The sequence below is a fragment of the Anabas testudineus genome, chromosome 24 (assembly GCF_900324465.2).
Source record: "Anabas testudineus chromosome 24, fAnaTes1.2, whole genome shotgun sequence".
Lineage (NCBI taxonomy): Eukaryota > Metazoa > Chordata > Actinopteri > Anabantiformes > Anabantidae > Anabas > Anabas testudineus.
Genome location: NC_046632.1, coordinates 8,988,038 through 9,010,339, shown reverse-complemented (window position 1 = coordinate 9,010,339; position 22,302 = coordinate 8,988,038). Strand labels below are relative to the sequence as shown.

Sequence of the window (22,302 nt, the reverse complement as noted above, 5' to 3'; positions counted from 1 at the left end):
AGTCTACAGAAGGGAGTATATATATATATGTATACATGTATACATCCCTAGAGACCAGTTTGAAACAGGGTCTACGACTGTGCACCCGTCACCTTTGGCTCGGTCGCCATGGTGACAGCACGCGGCCCTGTCCCACAGCATTTATCCTCCAACTCCAATAAACACCTTGATTGATAGACTGTCTGTGAACCTGTGTGCACAGATCAGTTGAAAGTGTGCTATACGTGCATGCCGACATACATTTGCGTGCGTGTGCTGGATGCTTTAGAGCGCATGTGGAGGACTAGCTGTCAGAACAGATTAGGGTGTTGCCGAAGTGCTTGACAACTCAAGCACTTTATTATTAGCCAGGCAGGACCCCATCAGGAGGGGGTTGTCCAAAATCATCCCCAGTGAAATATTTTCACAGCAAGTGGAGACAGGAGCAAGGGAGGTGACCAACAACGTGCCTGATTAAAAAAAGAAAAACAGTAGCATTGCATGGGAACATCAGAGCAGTAAACTGAGCAAAGGAAGGGCAGTATGTTAGAGAGTTCAATGACTGGTTTTGTTGACTTTAGGGGTGTTTTAAAAGTGTGGATGGAGGTGTCTTTTAAGAGGCCCTCGAGGACAACTTTGTTCTTCAAGCGGAATAACAGCAGTTTATCTTCCCCTCAGCAGAAAGCAAAAATGATGGAGACAGACTCAGAGCGATATTAATCTTCAAATGCAACACTTGACAAAAAGAAAATGAGTGCATCAATCTGCAATGTTAACCTTATAGACAAACAAAAAAGTCAAAAACAGTCAAATTTAGTTATATAGACATCTTAACACATAGTAGCTGGGGGTTCATGAGAAATCATTACAAAAAAACAAAACAAAAAAAAAACAAAGAAAGAAAGAAAACAGTCTTTCACAGATGCACACACACACACACACACACACACACACACACACACACCTGTGCAATGTGATCATCCAGCCATTCCTGTCTCTGACATCGGCTGGTGTGTGTTGACCACAAAACACACTCATGAAGGATGTTAGTCACCACACAAACACAACCTTCATCTCTATCCTCCACATTCTCTCTCACTCACACACACACACACACACACACACACACACACACACACACACACACACACACACACGCCCTCAACCGTTTACCTGTCCCCTGCTCAAAGCTCTCTGCCTTCCCCATTTGTATGAGTGGTTATCGGTGTGGTAACTCTATCCCCTTCCTTTCATGTAAAATACATTGTGCTGAGCCTCCTCCCTCCCTCTTTCCCTCCACCACTCCTACTACTCCCCCTAGTTCCCCCAGCCTGGGGAGGTGTAAAACTATCCCTCTCTTTATGCCTCCAAAAATGCCCCTTTTTCAGGTGTAGTAGGAAGCTATAAAAGAAAAAAAAAGAAGCAACAGAGTGAAAGGGAAGAACAGGGTGAGTCTGTGGAGAAGGGAAAAGGTGGAGGAGGAGGTGTTTGGGTGAAAAGGTAGTCTCCAAAAACATCTCTGGCTAGGTGTACCTCTCTGCCTTAGCTTGCATGATATTGCCAAGAGCCGACTGGCGTTTCTCACAATTTTGATGGCTACAAACACAAAAGTATATTCACACGCAGTTTCTGCACCTCGAGTATCACATGTCTCTGAACCTTTATCTTTGAATCTCCCCGGGGAGGGGAGAAAATGACAAAAATAGAGCTAAAACTAGAACGGGCCTTTACGTACTCCAAGACAATGCAAACAGTTTGTGATATGAGAGCGGTCACTCCCAGCGATATAGCTTAGAGATGCTATGGCGGACAGAAGGAAAAGGGGCTAATTGGGTGTGTGAGTTGAGGCAGCTTGAAAGAAATTTACTTTTAGGAGTTACCTAACTGCACAGACAACAAATAGACAACACTGATTTTGTAGCATAAATACAAGGAAACACTTCATCAATCTAAAGCTGTAATCTGTGAATTCTAGTACAATAAAAACAACAGCAAATCAGCATTAACCAGGTCATGTGAAATCCAATCTAGTTTTACTGATGTGCTGAAGTTGGACACCGTCTCCAGCTACAGTGAATGTGTCTGAGGTGTTTTCACCACAAGACATTTAAGAATTAAAAAAATGTTGGAACGACATTAGGACCCTTATTATTTTAATATAAATTGTACTTTAGTGGTGCATTTCCAAACAAAATTGCAATTAATCAAACTGTCACAGAGTAATCACCACACAGACAATCTGAGCCAATATGAATCTAAGCTCGAGGGCCAGAAACCTCTGCCCAGGTTTCTGTGACCCATTAAATTCTGCAACCTGATTAGGAATTTCAGATTTAAATACATTTAGGCTGTAGGTGGATGTAGGCACTTACAGAGGTCACACCCCAACCTTGTAACAGGTACGCTGCCAAGAAAAAATATGTAAAAAACAAAACAAAAACACAGAGAACATGTTCCTCATTCATCTGTAATAAGTTAATAAGCAGTTAAATATAACACATATAAAAAGACTGGCCAAACAAAACTGTCCTTAGTCTTTATTGTCTTGAAAAGACATTCTCTGTCAGATATGGCCAAGAAATTACAGATTTCTTTAAAAAGTCTACACTATAATATCCAGAGACATGCTGCAACTGGATCCTATCAAAACATAAAATGCAATTTAAAGCCCAAGTGTGTCCAATCTGTCTAAGAAGGCAAGTACTTGTGAGTGTCCTCCTTGGGAAACAGATGCCTCACTGCTCCTGAATTGGCTGCATTGTTGAACAGAAGAGAGAGAAACCAGTGTGCACAGACACTGTAGGGCACGGTCAGAGATTTCTAGAAAAAAAAAAAAAAACCCTACGAAAGTTGGCACATTGTAAGAAAAGGTTGCAGTAGACCAAGATGCACATGCAGTGGAGAAAGGGAAGTCTTGAGGACTGATGAGGTGTTTGGATCCAAGCAAAGAACATACAGTACAGAGCTCATAAAAAGATGAGCATTACACCGTCAGTGAAGCATAGAGGTGGAAACATGATGATCTGGGGATGCTTTGGCAACGGGAGAGCGGACAATCTGCATAATATGCAAGGCATCCTCGATCAGTTTGGATACCAGTCCATGCTGAAGAGACATGCCATTCCCCCTGGGCAATGACTCATTGGGGATAACTTCATTTTGCAGCAAAACTGTGGCCCCAGGCATTCTTCTAGGTTGTGTAATAATTATTTTGAGAACAAATAAGCTGCTGGAATACTCTCTGTGAAGGCTTGGCCATTCTCAATCACCTATTCTGACCCCCCCAATGAGCTGGGGTGGGAGAAACCTTAACCAAGACTTTCAAACAGAGAGCACAGCAGACCTTTGGGTAGGTGCTGCAGAAAGCCTGGGATGAAAATCAGGCCTAAATATCTGCAAAAAACAATGAGAAGAGTGCCACAGATAGTTTTGGCAGTTACTGCTGCGACAGGCACTTTTTACTTTAACATGCAAATTTGATTTGACCAGTATCCTGTGCTAAAATATGATTTAAAAATGAATTATTCCTTTTTTGAGATTGATTTATTTTGTTAAAAAGTCCCGTCTTGCTAATTTATATAATAAGATATTAATCATTCCTTCTGTCGCTTTAAAAATAATGTATTTTATTTCATTTTTTTCATAAAACCACAAGGGTGATCAGTGCATCTTGCTAATTTTAGAATCCCAAAGATTATTTTTATTTAATCAACTTATAGGGCACATGTTTGAGAAGCTTACTGTCCTGGTGGTCTTCATATCTACCATTTACAGAGAATTGGCTCCTCATTGTCTCAGAGAGTGAGGGGATCACAGACATGATTTAATGCAGCTTTACCCAGTGGAGACAAATGAAAAGTCAATGATGGATGTGTGTGTGTGTGCGTGTGGGCCGGTTCTGCGCTGTTAATTGTGAAGCGTTTGGCCTCGACTGCCCCTGCTCAGCTAATCTGATGAGAGTGATTAAAAAAACAACTGGGAGAAACCTAAACCAGTCCATGGCTGACCAAGCACACACAGACACACACACACACACAGACACACACACACACACACACACACACACACACACACACACACACACACACACACAACAACTCTGGCCATCATTCTACTCAGTGGCAGCAGAAACACATTCAAGAACAGACAGCTCAACATGAAATGTCTAAAGATAATAATGACAACAGACACTGGGACAGATAGCTGCATGATTGTAGTACTGAAATCATTGGTTTGCCAACTGTTGAACTGTCTTTAATTATTTATAATTTTATATTGAGATAATGACTGAACAATAAACTAAAAATCAGCAAACTATACTGTAACATCTATTGCTAAATCCAGATGAAACATATTGTGATTGAAGTGACTGAACGTTACTAAATATTCCCCTCACTTTGACCAGTTTGTGTACGGTAAGTTCAGAGTTTTTGTTACAAAAATGGTGTCAGTGAGAGTTTTACTCAGTATCACCACATCTGTGATTTAAATAAACAACATTTCTTTATTACATAAAAACAAACATGTTATCTAGCCATTATGATCTATTCAAACCCTATTTCTGTTGCAAATGAGTTACAATTGGATCACATTTTCAGATCCTCCCGATTCCATTATGTTCTTCACTATTTACCATAAGTGAATCGACCATGGGCCTTAGACTGAGTGGTCTACCCACACAAGGCCAGTAGTGAGTCATTTACCTACATACTGTATCTCTTATTAACTTGGTATTAATGTTCCTGGCAATAGTCCACTTTTACATTATGTAGTGTTTCTGATTTTATGAAATGATCCAGTTCTTCTGATTATAAGACAATGAATCGTGAAGTTTGAATATTTCAATGTTTACTTTCAAGCAGGAATAAAAGTAGATAAAGCGATGGTTATATAGTTAACCAACACTCAAGTAATCCTTCCACTGGTATTTTATATGGACTCCATGTTCTGCGGCAGAATTCAGCGTGATGAAATAGGGAACAGGGTGGGTGAACTAGAACAGTAAGAGCTCCTCTCTGCTGCTGCAGGACTTGAGGAAACACAACTCCATCCTGCACCCACCTGCCCCCACCCTTCCTCATCCCCAACCTGACCACAGCTACCGAACCCCCTGCTCTGCCCCCATACTGCAGCCTTCCCCCTTTTAAATCCACCCCCCCGAGCAACTCCACATCCCACAGTATAGCGAAATCAATCAATTAGATGTATATGTGTGTGTGTGTGTGTGTGTGTGTATCAGGTAAAAGAGGAATGAACTGAAAAGCAAAAAGACTCACATGTAAGTGTCTGCGTGTTAAGACTTAGAATCTAAGACCGAGTGTCCGTAGCGGTCGTAACTGAAATGTGTATGTGTTTGTGAGCCTGTGTGTCTAAGTGCGTGTCTGTGGCAGCAGCAGCCGCATCAATAATTAAAGCTAATCTCATTAGGCCTCAGATCCCTTTCAGACGCTTTTAATTAAATGATGAATGGCCTCCCAGCTGCCTGTTAAATAATGCTGCTCATGACATCACAGTGTGTGTATGAGAGAGGTACAACATAAGGTAGATATCCTTAAAAAACATTCACCAGACAGATAGGTATGCTGTCTCACACACACACACTCACACACACACACACACACACACACCATCTGCTCTCAGATTCAATATGCAGCTGATTATTAGAAGTTACTGCTGCCCTGTGCACTGAGGACAGGGAACAGGAGTAGAATGTCTCAAAAGTCACAAGCTGTTCCTTCATACCAGGCCTTGAAACACTTCATATCATCTTCCTAATAAAATCACTCACAATACCATATGTCTTGTGAAGAGGGAAGGCAGACTGACAGTGAAAGGGGGATGTACGTAAGTGTGAAAAGAAGCAAGCGAAGGGCAGAGCACAAAAAAAGAGGTAGTGAGGAGCTTGGAGGTGTGAGAAAGATAAGGGGAAAACGGCAGAATGAGAGCAACAGGTAAAGCATAGGGCAGATAAGGGTGCCAAAGCACCCTGGGCTCCAGACAGCATGAACCTGGCTATGAGAACACCCATAATCCTTTCTGTTTCTCATTGCTCTCGCTATCCCTCCATCGTACCCATCCCCCCCCCCCTGCTCTCAGGCTAGCTCTGTATCGGATTGCTGACTTCACAATAGCCCCTGAATCATCACTCGAGCCAGAGAGACGCAGGGAGAGACGAGGAGGCGCGTAGGCCCGACGGACAAAGAGACGGTGGGACAGGAAGACAGAAAGAATCAAGGACAGACGGAGTAAAATGTGTCTCTTACTGGACGGATCCAGTTCAAACAGGATGACATGGAGAAATTTACAATAAAATGTAATGTTATAATTTAACTGTTGCCATTTTCAAAAGGATCATCCCGATATATGAACAAACGTCTGTCATCTCCTTAACTTTTAGGCATTCTACAGCCCAACAACATGCTAAATCCTTAAAAACTTTATATTATGTCTTTCTAATTTAGGAAAGCAGATTAGTATCAATGTCAATATTGAATTTTTGACAATTTTATATTCCCGCTCACAGTCCTCACTGAGTCATCATTGGCCAGCTGACTTTTTAGCACCACAGTAAACCCTGGTCTCGTGTTACATTAGATAAAATTGGTTTCAGTACTTTCTATACAATAACTGTTCAATAACTGCATTCAGTATGAGAAGCAATTTACCATCTGAGGTATTCAAATTGTTATCACAAGAGAGAAATTCAGTTACCGGGAGGACAAAATAAAACTAAAAATCTCAAGATGTCACCTTAGGCAATTCTGAGGTTTTTGTAGAATAACTTCAACTTTATTATTAGTGAGAATTTAATTTAATTTGCAGCAATGTGCATGAGTCACAAAAGTACAAGAGTTTAAAGGTAGAGCTAATTGATAATAAAAGTAATGATTAGTTGCAGCCATTGTACAGACTATAAAGCCAGTACAGAGACCAGGTCATGGCCCATCTGGCCACACTGAACCCCCTGATACCTCTCTGACTCTTTGCTGCAGAGAGAAATCCAATCTCCCAGCAGAGCAGCAGAGGAAGTTCTCGCGGCATGCAGGGCAGGCAGGTTCCTCCGTAACCAAAGCACAATTGTTGCAATTTCATTTCTTTCCCAGCAAAATGAGGAAATATGCTCTTTTTTTTTTTTTTTTTTTTTGTAACCAGCGGCAGATGAGTGTTTAGCCAGAAGCCCAAGCTGAACAAAAGGTGGGCTGTGTTGTCAAGGGCTCTATTTATGGAAGTTGCTGGGAACACAGAATAAAATGTTTTACTACTTTACAGAGATCCTCTGTTCGTGTAATGTAATTTTGGAAGTGTTTGAATTCAACGTCAAGAATCAACTTCATCATGTCAAAATGTTCAGTACACACAAATGTAACATCTGGCAATAATGTGATTTTCTTTGAAAGCTCTGAGTGATCAATAAAGTGAAGAATCTTGGCATGAAATATTGTTCCCTGATTGACTTCCATTAAACAAGCATGGTCACAATATGAGACACTCTCCACTCAGATGACCTCAACTGTCTCACACCACAGAAACTATATGTGTATAACAGACAAAGAAACACCTACACACACGCACTTCATCTCACACAGACACATGCATGCATACACACATATCGTGTGGTTTCCTGTCTGCTGCGTTCTTCTAGAAAGCCCACGCTGGTTGCTCTGGGTTTCTAGATGAATTCTCCAGTCTGTTTGGGGGGGTTGATTCTGTCAGACAGTTACTGGCTCACATGCTGTCTGTGACCTATTGACCTCACACCTAGCTGACTTTCCCTGGCTGCCCAGACTCTCACTCAGCTGCCTTATATGCAAGTTATAAATTATCTGAACCAAGGTGTGAGCTGAATGGAGTTTTTTTGCACTTTGGTCATGTTAAAAAAGGCTGCAGACGTTTTTGTTTCCTTTCCTCACACTAGTAGAAGTATTGTATTTTAACTAATCACTTGGAAATCAGCTTATTTGTTGTTGTACTGACAGAAAATCAATACCACTCTCCTGTTTGTCTGCTAAATCCAGCCAGCATTCACTTAACCAGTTAGCTCAACTTAACATAAAGACTGGAATAAGTGGGGAAAAGTAGCTTGGCTCTGCCCAAACATAACAAAATCACCCTGTCACCCCCTCTGTACAGTGGTTTGTTGACTTAGTCAGCACCCTTCATGGAAAAATAGAACAACATATAAAACCACAATGTATTTTTACTGTTTGTACAGATTAAACATTCAAGAAATAACATCATCATCACACTTTCTCTCTGCTTTCAGTCTTTATGCTAAGCGAGGCTACAAAAAGCAAGATTTGTGTAATGTGATTTAAAATGCTGTTTGCGGAAATTAGGCTTTCCTCATCTTACGAGTGTGTTTAGGGGGTCTGTGTGGAAATGTTTCTGCGAGACTTGGACGTCAAACGTGCTTCTAAAAATGCTTTGCACAAGTTTGTTTCGTTTTCCTGTATCTTCTCTGCCATAGTTATCAAGCTCAGACAGAGGTGACTAAATGTCTGAACGGCAGACTCTCACCAACACTCAGCTGTCAACTAAACATAAATCTTACAAGAATCACTGTACACTAAGCTGAAATTGAAGTGCACCTTGGTGCCACAACTAGGATGCCAGCCTACTAGAGGGATGCCAGGGGGTAGCTGTTACACTCCGCACTTCTGTGAGCTGTCCACATGCCTTGTCGCCGGGCAGATTTCGAAACGACTGTCTATGATGCCAGTGCAATCTTGGCAAACGGGTGGGGCCATGCTCATATTTAGCTACTGCTGCTGCATGTAAGTTTGTGTGAATGCGTCTGTATGGGGTTGTAGGGGTGAAAGAGGGGTGCAACCTGACCCCTTTCCTCCTCTAACTTGGTCTCTCTCGCTCTCTCTCACTTCGTCTTTCTGTCTCACACACATATACTGGGACAGCTGCCATACTCTGGGCCTCTCCCAGTGCACCAGAGGAAAAGGCTATAGCTAAAAGAACTCGTTTCCCCTTTTCATCCTTTTTTTTTCCTCCTCCATCTCTCTCACTTTTTTCTTCTGGTGGCCATACATTTAAATCCTGCAAGACTCCTCAGGGTCCACTGCTGCTCCCCTTCTCTTTCACTGCTGCCTCCATGAGCCAACAGGCTGGAGACTCTGAGCTCTGCTGGATCAAGAGCCACTGTGGGAATGTATGCAGAGCATGTGTGTGTGTTTTTGTGTATATATTCTGAGACTCATGCTGCAGCTTTATTAAATACCTGATTATAATTATACAAACCGATATTTGGGATTTAAGTAACATCTTGAACCAGTACCATCTCGTCAGCATCATCTCAAATCGCTTGACAACAAAACAGCCAATCAACAGATAACAGATGGAGTGAGACACTTAAACAAGCTAAAAGTAGCATTATGGGGATAACCGTGGTCGGCCCTGCCTCAGGCTCCTTCCAATGCTCCCTGAGGACCCCAGACGGCAGGCTGGTCCTCAGTAGGCAGGAGGCCAGAGGGGACGCCTGACCATAACCCAGATGACGTGGGATGGATGTGGGAAAAGGGTGGAGGAAGTAAGGGATAGGGGGGAGACTTTAAAGGGTAGATGGGAGGAATCAACATATCAGATATCTTCAGACAACTCCCCAAATCTTTGTGTGTGAGGTCTGCGAAGTTTTCTTAGTCACCCGAGAAACACCTATTTTAATGAAGCGGTGCAGAAATACAATTAGCCACTTTTACTTCAAATATTAAACGCAAGTGCTGTAAAACATTTCAAGAACATTTATTATTATGATAAATATTAACATATTAAAACAATTTTTGATAAAACTGAAAAAACAAACCTTTGAAACAGAGCAGGAAGACATATCTACTGTGATATAATACTGATATAAATTCATGATGGGATTTGTTTCACCATAGTGGGAGACAGGCTGAACAGAAAATGAACTGTTACTTTGAACCATTTGTGAAATGTTGGCTGTTTTCTCATTTTCTGCGTTTAGTTGTTTTGGTTTTCTTCCTCTTTATGCTATTAAACTAAAAATCCTTGTGCTATAGCCTCAGTCTTTTATGACATTTAATAAACCCGATTAGAGATTTGACCAAACAATTCAAGAACTCACAAATCTCGGCTCTATAAGCCTATAAGCTCTGTGGTACGATTATAATCTGCCCTTGCTCTGGTCTTTCAGGTTGGAAATGGTCAGGTCTCATTTCCCAACCTGAACAATTAATCAATGTCTTTGAGCAGCAGCTCAAATTCACATTATAAATGATATCACTGCCCTATTTAAAGCAGGTGAAGTAATTGTGGAATATGGACATCAATATTTGATATTTGGATGGCAGCAGGACAAGATGGATCCTCCTTTCTTGTCTTTTCTTTCTTAGTAATTCTCGGTGTTTTTTTGTTGTCGTGTGCATGTGTACTGGTGCTGTGCGTGTGAGTGACAGTACTCCGCTGGGGTCAGCCCGTAATCTAACCCAGGGCGAGTCTGACAGAGCAACACAAAAAGTGGGAGAAAAACAACATACTTCATGTGCTCTGTCCCACTTTGTGCTATTATTACTGTCGAGGCTGGCAGGTCAGAGGGAGAGGGAGAACCAAGCTTGATGGAGGAGGAGGAGGAGGAGGAGGAGATGAAATTACACCTGTTCTGGTGGCTGACTAACGACTTTGAAATGCGAGTGGACCTAGCTCGCCGCCAAAATCATTTTCCCAACAATACAGCCTGATCTTTAAACAAGCAGAACTGGGACGCTGCGCTGATGTGACGCAGAGACGGCCTGCTGTGCTGACACACTAACAACTCTTCAGGCTATGTGCGTGGGGTGTGTTTGCACCTGAGTGTGTGTTGGAGGTCTACAACACACAGAGAGAAGAGAAAAAAAAAAAACCTTTTTCAATTTAGCTAATGAGTCATTTAAATGACTATGGTGTCCCTTGAATTACATGCACACCTATGCTCACATATACACTGCTGTATACTGCGCGCACACACACATACACACACACACAGTTGCTAAATGATGTCTAAGTCTAAGTCTCACTGACTCTGACTGCTGCCATATGGTTACTGTACACTCACTGAATCACATCTGCCGTGTGTTAGCGTGCACACACACACACACACACAGCCTATCGCAGACTTGTGTGGTCGTCACAAGGTATACTCAGCCACCCACCCACACCCACACACACACACACACACACCCACACACACACTCAGATGCATACAGTAGCCTTTAACTCACCATCTGTTCGTTGAGGTCCTGTGAGGCCTCCATTGCGTCCTGGGCTGTGATCCGTCACACACACTTGAGAAGCAAAAATTAGAAAAAACAAAATGTGGGTCAGCGGCTATAAAATAAGGAAGTCACCTTTTTCTTATTCACCTGTGCACACATTTAACATTTAATGATGACCTGCACTTTGCTGTATGTGAAAAGATGATTTCAAACTTAACTTGCTTGAGAGTTTGATTTGTTTCATTTATTTAATTGCACTCAGGTTATATATGAAACACCCACCATACTGTATTAATTTGCTTTGCTTTAGTGTCTGTACGCATCTGTTGGTTGGACCTTCTGTCAATGTGTTTATGTGTGAGCAACAGGAGACTGAAGGAGGGAAGCAGCAGCGTTAACTTCAGCATATCATCTTCAGCCCAGAGTGAAGTGGAGAGATAATTGCAGAAGTAAATATCAACAATGAAAATGGAGAAGTGTAAAAGATATGGCAGCTTGGCTCGCTCAGGACCACAGACACAGTGGCTGGCTAGAGCACGAAGACAGTGAGTGACCCTATTAATACTAGACAGGAGACAGGTTGACGCAGGAGTCTGGAGGCCAAGGTGATCGTCTACAACTTAAGTGAGATAAGACGACGCGATCAGAAAAACTGAGAAAGAAATGACATTTTCTCACTTTTTTTTTTTTCCTTCTTTCTTTCTTTGCAGCTACTTTCACGCGGAAGGTGACGCTGCAACAAAAGTCCAGTTGACAACAATGGACAACAATGCCATCATCCCAACGGAATGGAACAAAATGTCTTTTCTCTACGCCATATTGTACAAAGCTCGTCAGAAAAAGGTTTGACAGCCGAACAAAAGAGTAGGCTGCAAAAACACACACTGACATGCAAACACAAAAGTCCCTCCCTGTCATTAGATCTGCGGTTCCCACCAAGTGTGGTAAGGAGTGCCACTGAACCTTTTCCAGCTTATTTTCCCCATGACAATAAAAATATTACTTTCAATTCAAGGTACCTGCACTTTTCCCACTTCTTTTTTTTTCTTCTTCTGCACCTGAACTTTGAGCCAGTATCAAGAGCGGGCTTGGTGTCCTTGTGTCCTAGTGTAATCAAGGCTTTGCGTCATACTCTAAGTGAATAATGGTATTTACATCATCACATACGTGCTGCGCACCTGTTCTGTGCGATCAGGGAACTGTCTACTCCTCTACAAAGGCTGGGCAGTATTTTAAAATCCATATTATTACAATATTACAATGATAATCCTGCTACATGGGTTAGAACAGTGTGTGTGTGTGTGTGTGTGTGCTCCTTCGCTGTGGACTTTTCTGGCTCGATCCTTTAAACTAACTGGCATCCTTTTAATTTTTCATAGCATTCAGCTCCTCCTCGCCTGAAACCCAAGACAATAATGCGTCTCTCAGGTGAATTGATTTGAGCCTAAGCCTCCCTCCCTCCCTCCCTCGCCCCCTCACTCCCTCGTTCCCTTCCCTCTTTCTCTCGCTCTCTCACCTTTGTGGAGGGCAGAATCAGTCTTCTATCTGGTGTTTCACTCTCCCCTCCACTATCTATGCTTTTCTATCATTATCATCTCATTTTATGAGGAGATGAAGGGTTTGTGTGGTAAACATATAACATGTTTGATGCTCACATCTTCCATTTCAGTCTAGAATTGGTTTTTTACTGCCATGCATGTCAAAATAGGCGCCTGTTAAATCTTGCTACCTGCTGAAGAGCAGCACAACTCTTGAAGTGTTGTAACCCACTGCACATGACCGCCTCGCATGGCCTTAAAACCACCCAGTTACCTGACACTGCACAGGGAGTCAATAATGCCTGCCATTTCCTTCACCGTCCCAGAAGAGAGAATTATATTTCTCACTATGGATATTGACAGCGACATAAGAAACACATGTGGGACGGCGGGGAATTAGAGAGTGGACTGCCCAGCGACACTGCGGTAATTTCACGCTATAAAAGCCGAAGAGAGGAGAATGTCGAGCAAAACCGCAGACTGCTGCTGCTGCTGCTGCTGGGTCTGCAGAGGTCGGAGTGAAGGCGCAACTTCAATTCAGCTCCATCCTCACCGACTTAACAACCGCTGCTTTACGCACGGATTCATCTGTAGATGACAGAGTTAAGGATGATCTGGTGAAACGTCTTCACTCTTATGACTCTGGGTTTACTGTAGCTGGGCCACATGTAGGCCTATTACCCAGTATAAATACTGAGAGCACACACACACACACACACACACACACACACACACCGCCTGTACTGGTGGGAATCACTGTGCACGCCATTATTATAAAAAAGAAATCTCACAAATATTTTCAGCCAAACTCCAAATATCTTTCTATGTGTTTTCAGGACAACGGGAATGAAAGAGAGAGTGAGAGAAATAACCATGTCAGGCATGAAAATGTTTTTTCTGTCCAAATAATAAATCAACATTTGATTAAATGCTATAAAAGCGTCTGCACCCATCTTTATTTTTTTATATTAAAACAAAGTGTGCAGGATCAATAATACAATTAATAAATCCTAAAAAGGAAACTAAATGTCATTCATGAATCATTTGCTGGTTAAAATCAACTCATAATTAAATACAGTCTCCATGTCAGGGTTTATTCTAATTTTTAAAAACGCCATTACAATTTTATTTTTACCATCTATGTCCAGGACTTTATCTTTTTTTTTTTTTCCCACCAAATCTCCACGCACCAAATCCCATCCATCATTTGCGCATTAATGCGCGTTGGTTAAGTATGAGTCCTTAATGTGAAATCTAATCTGTATGGATTACTTCGTAGTAGGCCCTATCAGATTTTGAGTCAGCGCGTAACTTGTCATGTTGTTACGGACAGGCCAATAGCCAGGGGCCATTCAAGCCCTGAGAGCCCCGCCGTAGCGTAAGATTCCCGTTTCCTACATATCAAATATAAACACAAACTACACGTGGGATGAGAGGAGAGACGTGATGGAAAACCCGAGGAACCACGCAGGGATGGAGGCAAAGCTCTGACTGAGAGGGAATAAAATCCCCCCACATGCGTCCACATGTCTCGATACAAAGATGCAGAAAGTACACGGTGCTGGGCTCACAGATCAAATCATCTCATCATCTTTTAACTATTTATTTTAAAGGTTTAAAAAAGTTGAGGTTTACAGAGATGGGACTGATTAAATGCGATGTTTATTTTAATAAAAATAAGCGATAAGCAAACTCTTCACCTGGAAATCATGAGGTAGATAACGTCAGTTCAATTGAAGCGGGCTGAACCTGTCGAGGCTCCGATGTTAGGATGAAGTTTGGATTTCATCCCAGACTAACTCGTGTAAAAAGAAATAAAAAAATAAATAAATAAATGATCTTCTCTAACAAATGTGATGGGTCGGTAATTTTCAGCAGCAGTGCGCGCAGATAAATGTAAATGTAAAATAAATGTTATCATTGTCACTTACAAAAAAAAAAAAAAAAAAAAACTTCCAGTCTATTCGTTAATCTTTGGAGGAGAAATGTAAAATATGACATGTTTTAAATAAGGATGACATGTGTGTTGCAAAAAAAACTTTGTAATCAAAATCTAATTAAATCAATCAGCCAGAACCAAACTGTGACATTTACCATCCTCACACTCCAGCCACCTAAAGAGCCGCAGACCTGCAGCGTAAAGCCTGTAACTGTGTTATGATTAGAAAAATTAAAACGTGAACAAACCTGTGTTAAAGTTGATTTTTGTTTTTGTTTTTTTTTGTTTTTTTGGTGCCAATACGAAACCCAGCTCCTTGATTTCATCCACGGCTCGGATCTCTCATGATCAGACGCAGTGTGGTCGCCGCAGCAGCTCTCCCTGCTGTTTGCAGGCTGTCACTGACTAGATCAAAACACTTCAGCCATATCTTGAAAAGAGTCCAGAAAACCGAGCTCGACGAGTGACTTAGCCTCGATCCAACTAATTTGCAAACTCGGGCGCGCGTCCCCGGACACGGTTTCGGTGGGCAGACAGCTCACTTCTTTGGTGAAACGACATAATTTTCAGTTCGCCTCCAAACTTTTTGAGCACCAGGCTGCGCAGAGGGATCAGACTCCACTTGATTATTGAGGAACCCGGCCGCTGCGCATGCGTCCAGCTGCCATGCGGGCACTAGTGGGCAAGCGTCCAAAGGAGTGATGGGGTTCAGAGGGGAGATGAGGGAACCTTATTAATAGTTGGGCCCAAGTGACGTGCTCACAGTTTTATTTATTCCCTCAGAGCGAAGACAACACGCACTTTTATATTTATTTAACAGGTGGAAGTCCTCTCCGCAATGTGAGGAATAATCCTAGTAGAGACATTTTCTGCAAATGGCTCAAAATGATCAGATTGTTCATGTTGTGTTTTGCGTTTTTAATCTTTTTTATTTGTTAATTGTATTTATGTTTGATTATGTGATCAAAGCACTAGTTCAGCTGATGTGGTTTTCCAGGGACTCCTTATACACACAAACATATGTGGGACAAGATATTTACATAAACAGAAATTGATAGAAAACAAATAACTTATTACATAAATAAAAAAAAAAAGCATGAGAAATGAGAAAAGGAGAATAAAACTAATACCACTACTTTACATTTCATTCTGTTAGCTAAAACATATTTGGCATCCTAGTCTATTTACAGTGCCAGAACAGAAAAGAAAAGCTGATTTATATGAAAAACAACAGAATACTCAGATTAAGTCTGGTCAAAAATGACAGACTTAAACCACACTTTCTGTTTCTGTGTAACTGGAGAATCTAATCTCCTTCTCAGCTTGTTAAAACTACCACAACAAACAAGCTACTCCATACAGTATGAGTTCACGGTCCGCAGTAGCAGCTACTGCTTAAGTGGCTGCTGACTTTTTTTTTTTTAAAGTAATTTTTTTGATGCTGTAAACAACACAAATTAAATTTGCTCGGCCGTTGAAATGGAGGCAAACATCTGAAAAGTGAGAGGTAAGTAATTTATGCAGACTGACCCTTTAAAACAGGGTCAACCATATTTCCCTAAGGTTTCATAACAACTTGTGTAACCCTGCTCTGTGGTTGATGGCAGCTTAATGGCAGAATCCAGAATTACACAGATAGCCGTGATGCATTTGCTGACCTGCTCACTTTTATAGACACAGTACGGGAAAACGCTGAATCTGAAAAACGACATAACAAACACAAACCAGTCCGACTCAAATAAATCTTGCGAGATTGAAATCAGACATCACTGCTCCACAGTGGCCCCAGAAAGATGACAGACTTGGGCACGGAGTGAAGTTTATTTGAAAAATTCACTGTTTGTTATGGTGTATGGATTCTGTGACTGCTAGATCCCGCTGGCCTTGAACCAGTGCTCTTTTACCATGCTGCTGTTGATTTGAGATGATGATGTCAGCGGCCTCTTTGAGTGATCCATGATTGTTGGTTTAGAGATTTTGCTGACATCCACACACACACACACACACACACACACACACACACACACACAAACATTTTACTTTCTTCCCCCAGCGTTCTCTATTCCTCTCATGCACACAAATGCACTATTTGTTTATGTGATTAAAACAAGGCTTCCTAGCATTTCTTCTGTAGAATGTAAAGAGCCAAAGTTTCCCTGGCATCACATACTGTACACAAACACTAAAAAGATATATTTTTGTGGTATTGGCTCATACATCAGTCCCAGAGAAAATGAGATTCATTGAGTGCTGAAGTCTATCCCAGCTGTAGTCAGCAGAAAACATGGCTACAATGTTGGGTTTACCACTTGTCATTGTATCTTGTCAGCAAGAAAATTGAAGTGTGGGTGGGTGCTGAAGCTGGGTTAGAATCTGATCTGTCGCCATTCATCCTCGTTAAATGTCAAAATACGTTGTTTGATCACCCCTTCAAGAGCGACACATGCTGTACAAGAGATTTGTGAACTGACACCCACGCGTGATTTAATCCGAAAATTGTTGACGATCAGGAAGCATGAGAGAGGTGCCCAAACGCAAAGGGAAAAAAAATAAAAAGAACAGTAAATTCAAGACTAACAATCAAATGGCAGGTGGGAGTTGTGTAACTCAACTGTACACAACAACTCTGACAGCTAACATGTTAGCACAGTACCGCAAGTGAGATAAGATTATAACATGCAAACTGTCCCACGTCTGGATATTGGCCTATAGGAGCAACATAAACAACTTGACTTGAAACTTGCCAGTCAAAAATCTAGGTCAGGTCCTGCTGTGGTTTGCGTTAAACATCTAATTAAAACACATAGTTGAAGTTACTGCTGTCATGGTTATGATTAGAAAGATGTGGTTAAAGTTAAATGTCAGCACTGATTTGTTTTGATGTTGCAGGTAATGTTTTTTTTTATTGTCACAAGACACAAAAATGATGGTGAATCAATGAGGAAATACAAAAAAAGTAAATTTCACAGTACTACAACAATAAAACATTTTACAGTGCAACGTACAATTTAAACAAATACAGACTACTGCTCTGTATTGGTTTAACATTTACCACTGATTCATACATAAAAAGAAGTGACATTAACTAGGAAAACTAGAAAGAAACACATCATCTACTAAAAAATGGCTTGAAAATGTAAATTTAATTTGTGAGTCAAATGATTTGCTTTACAAAAAGGTAAAGTCTTACGATCTCATGTGTAGAAGACATGATATCATGCGATGATGACTGATGTGCATGTGTTTGGCACTGCACTGGGAGGGACAAATTCAAACCCTTGGCATGGCCGCTGGCGTAGCAAACAGTAGCCTGGTGCTAAAAGTACAATGACAACAACAACAACAATAACAACAACAACTAGTGAACATTGCACAATGATTTTCTTTATCCGTCCTTAGGAACATATGGTGTCTTTAACTTCTTGTGCTCTATGTTTCTATGCACTTGGTGTCTTATTTTATGCAGCTGCACCCTTGTGGTACTTGTGTCAGGTGGAAAATGAAAGTAAGCATCACACCTATTTCTCCTGGATCTACACATGCACGTGTGTAAACACAGCCGGCGATAGTCTATGAAGCAATGCAATGCAGCATAAATGAATACATTTACTTGCTGTCATCTTCCATTTGTTTTTATTTTGTATGACTCCTTCAAAAAGAATAAGACCTAATCCAGAAGCAAACTCGGGCCTGAACTCGTGCTGCTCAGTGATTGACACATTCTGGCAGAATAAATTAAAACCTCAAGCTGTGACAGGGCCCAAAATAGCAGGAAGCTGTCGCTGACCTGCAGTCTCTAGAGCCACATGTCAGCAAGCTTAAAAAACTTGGCAGGACACTCTGCACAAAGGAAGCACGTACAGGTGTTTGTGAGTTTCTATGTGTGTGACAGAGCATGTCTGTGAGTATAGGAGTCGTACGCTCTGATGCACTGTATCCTCATACTTTAACTGCACCTGTGAAGCAACAACTTCCTCCTACAGGTGTTTTTAAATCATGTTGGTGTCCTAATATGTTCTACTTTATTTTAAATCTTAAAGAAAACTATTTCCCCTCTGTTTAATTAAAGTGGAACCGATTTGGTATTTGAAGGCAGTGGCAGATGGATCTATTTTTTTGGCCAGCTGTTCTCAGGAGGGTGACGCTGGGGTTGGGGGGCTAAGCCCCAAGATGTTTAGTGGCGTAGGACTGCAGCTTCCTTTGCCAAGTCACAGAGCCCCTGGTTCTTGCCAAGCAGTGGGTGGGTGGGAGAAAATACCATTTAGCTGGCTGGTATTTATAGATATGCAAGGAACTTGTGCTCAGACCGGACCGAGGTGCTGACGACGTAAAACGAGAGGACGCTTCCAGAAGTCAAGTGTCAGAATACACAGATAAAAATACTCAGTGAAAGATGGGGCTGATCATTAGTGCTGCAGTCCGGCATGTGACATGGCAGCATTTCAGAGGTGATTTATGATTATTACTACAGCTAACCTATTCCTCTCCTTTCCTGCCCCCACCCTCTGTCCCAAATTGGTTTGCCAAATGGAGCAGCGAATGGGGTTTATTTCAGGGTGTGTGTGTGTGTGTGGAAAGAAAAAAAAAAGTCTGCTGGCATTTTAGACTTTGGCCTAGTGCCACAGGTGGGTGTCAGATTTTACAACAATATCGAGAGAAAAAGAAAAGTGATCTGGATCAATCTATATTGAGTATATGAGAGTTTTTTTGTGTGAACATTAATAACAGCACTAAATTGCACGTGTAATGACTTGCTGACTTGTGTCAATCAATCAATCACAAAAAAAAATTACACAGTGTGATGGGGGTGGGGGTAAAGGAGCTCACTGCAGGCTGCTGTCTTCCCCATTTAATGGAGCGAGCTGCCACGGGAGGAACAAAGGGGACATTTAACACATCGTAAATTCCTGTAGTCTCCTGCTGAGAAACTGTCACTCTGTTTTTTGTTTTTTTTGCTTACTCTTCATTGGTGCTCAGTGACAGAGAGAGATACACACACAACACAGTACACGGACAGCTAAAGCAAAAATATTACGTTTTTTGCAAGTTTTGTTATGTCCTCCTGGAATCAGTGCATCAAAGTTTCTCTATGTAAACTTAATAAATAAATAAATAGTCCACTATCTGTTCATCAGAGAGCAAAAAACTTCATCAACTGAATCAGATCAACAGACAGTGGTTTTAGTCTCAGGTGCTTTAAACGTTCATAGAGCAGGAAAAGCTGATTCAATTTCTAAGTAAGATGTTTAACGTTTGGAAGTTTGACATGTTCTTGCAACATGATTGCTGGCATTAACATGCACCTCCTTTCAGACATAATTGGGGCTATTTATCATCTAAAGAACATGACTAATGTTTTCTTCCCTTTATTTGAAACAGTCCACACCGAATATCAAGTCCAGATTTAGACTAGTGTTTCTTTTGCTTCACAGGCACGAAAACTGTGTGCAGGAACACCGTTAATACATGCAAATAAAGCACTGACTGCCTTCCCAGTCTTCTGTCCCTCAAGGCAAATGATGAAGCATGTGTCTTATTCGGCGAGATTGTGATCAAGTGTGTGTGAGAGCAGTTGAGGGAAAAAGATGGAAAGAGCAAGAGAGAGTGTGTGATTTAGTTCCACTTTGAGGGTCCTTAGAGACATCTTACTCGTGTGGAGACGTGACAGAGTGTGTGTTACATGCAGACGTGCACGCTGTGTGTGAACGCCGCACTTACTGCACACGTGTGTGTTTGTCTTTGTGTCTGTGCTGGTTTAAAATTAGTTTACCATCATCTGTGCTCCCACTCTCATTCGGTCCCAGCCTCTGTCCAGTATTTCTTCCAGCTCCCTCCACCTAATGGTGGCTCAGGGCAGTTTTATGGCACCACCCTGGGGAGGCTACTGTGGCCAGATCCAGAACTCTTTATGTAGATCTAATGTTTTATGGTTATGGACATAATATTTAAGTATAGGAACAGTCTCACAAGAGTCCACCCCCACACCACTATCCCCATTCCTAACAATTACCCCGGCCTACAGGTAAGTGGGAAAAATACATATTTCTGTAGGAGATAAATTATTGTGAAGTTATGCAGCTGAGCTCACACTGCTCAGTGTTTCCTTTATGAGAGAAGAGGACTCCCGGTTTGACCACTACTCCTAATGATGACTATGAAGATTTTTACACATTGCCAGACAATATCTAATCTAATTGTGCAACAATTACAGCCAGGCTACCTGTTTCTTTAGGTTTATTACCACACACAATCACTGTATCATGTCTAAAATATGTCTAGAAGGTGTCTAGTTCTCTAAAGAATCATATAAAAAATTAGAAAAAGACAAAGAGTGGGGAAACACATTAGCAGGCCACATGGTGGTGTGTGCTGTCATGTTAAAACATTTAGCCTTTTGATAGCTATTGCTGCAGCGGTCAAGGGGCAAATCACTTGTGATTTTCACTGCTGAGAATCTCATGTGCCTGTGTTTTATTATCAATAAAGGGAGGGAGATGTGTTAGAGTACTGAAATAAGAAATGTACTGTGAGTGCTGGAAATATGACTGGATCTCTGGGATTCTAGTACACAATGGACATGGTGGCATTAGTTATGTCTATGTTACTATGCACTGGTAGTTAAAAGAAAATTAAACTCAAATAATGAAGTAACATTGTTGAGAGACACAAAACGACAAACACCAGACATGAAAGTGAACATGCCAGCAATCTAGTCCGCATGTGATTACGCCAGCTTGTGAGCAAACCTGTTCTGCCAACAATCATGTGTCTTGCAGACTGTAGTCTCTTCCTCAAAGAAACCATTACCTTCCACACTGATATTGCCATAGTTTTCTGTTTAGTTAGGGGTTGTACGATCTATCTGAAAACAGTCATTGATACAACTGAACCTGTTGTGACTAAATTAATTGTTCGAGCAGTGCATTTAACACCCAATTGATAAGCACACCTAAAAAAGTGCCCCACTTCATTGCTCTGCCCTCTAATAACTAAGTGTTACAATGTGCATGATGACTGGACGTTGGTTGTGCACATCTTCAGATGTTTTAATTTTACAGAGACAACTCAGTACTTGGCCAGTGGGGGCAGTATCATCAGCAGTTTTGTAACAACACATGAAGAATAAAAATCTTGGAGGCTTCACCACCTAACTTTTCTTAGCATCTCAACATCAGCAGAAAGATACAGTAACTTCAAACATTGCAATAGTTTATAATTACATTTTCCAAAAGTGCAAGTCCATAACAAAAGTGGTATTTCACTTTTCATTACTCTTGCATGTTGTCTGCTACCCACATATGTACATGTAGCCTATAAGTAATTTAAGATTAACAAATGTGGTGTTTAGGCTGCAGTAGATTTGTCACTTTGTCTAAATATTCTCACAGCTTAATCAAATGACAGATTTATGATTGATTCTTGCATATGAATAAATGCTGCAGTCCACTCTTAATGCAGGAACAGCTCAACACTAAACAAAACCACAGAAGCCAATCAAAAATTTGGATTGTTTCTTTCTTTATTCTTTGGCTAGACCAGATCAGTGTGTTACTATTCATTGCACAGAGCAGGACAAAACTCCAGTGCAGTGCAAAGCAAGAGCTCCTCCCTTTTTCCCAGTAGACAG

General features: G+C 41.3%; 1 protein-coding gene across 4 annotated transcripts in view; it reads right to left on the bottom strand.

The window, feature by feature from the left end:
• eya4 (EYA transcriptional coactivator and phosphatase 4) overlaps nt 1-15,320 on the bottom strand; it is a 38,826-nt gene extending 23,506 nt beyond the window's left edge. For 2 of the 4 annotated variants that reach the window (XM_026341223.1, XM_026341227.1), the window contains exons 1-2: nt 14,924-15,319; nt 11,205-11,267 (exon numbers count right to left, since the gene is read on the bottom strand). In XM_026341223.1, the coding sequence (XP_026197008.1) occupies nt 11,205-11,237 (33 nt within the window). In that variant the 5' untranslated portion in view covers nt 11,238-11,267; nt 14,924-15,319. Of the gene's footprint in view, nt 1-11,204; nt 11,268-14,923 lie in introns of all 4 variants that reach the window. The other 2 variants (XM_026341224.1, XM_026341225.1) reach the window with 2 other exon arrangements.
• Nucleotides 15,321-22,302: the final 6,982 nt, after the last annotated feature.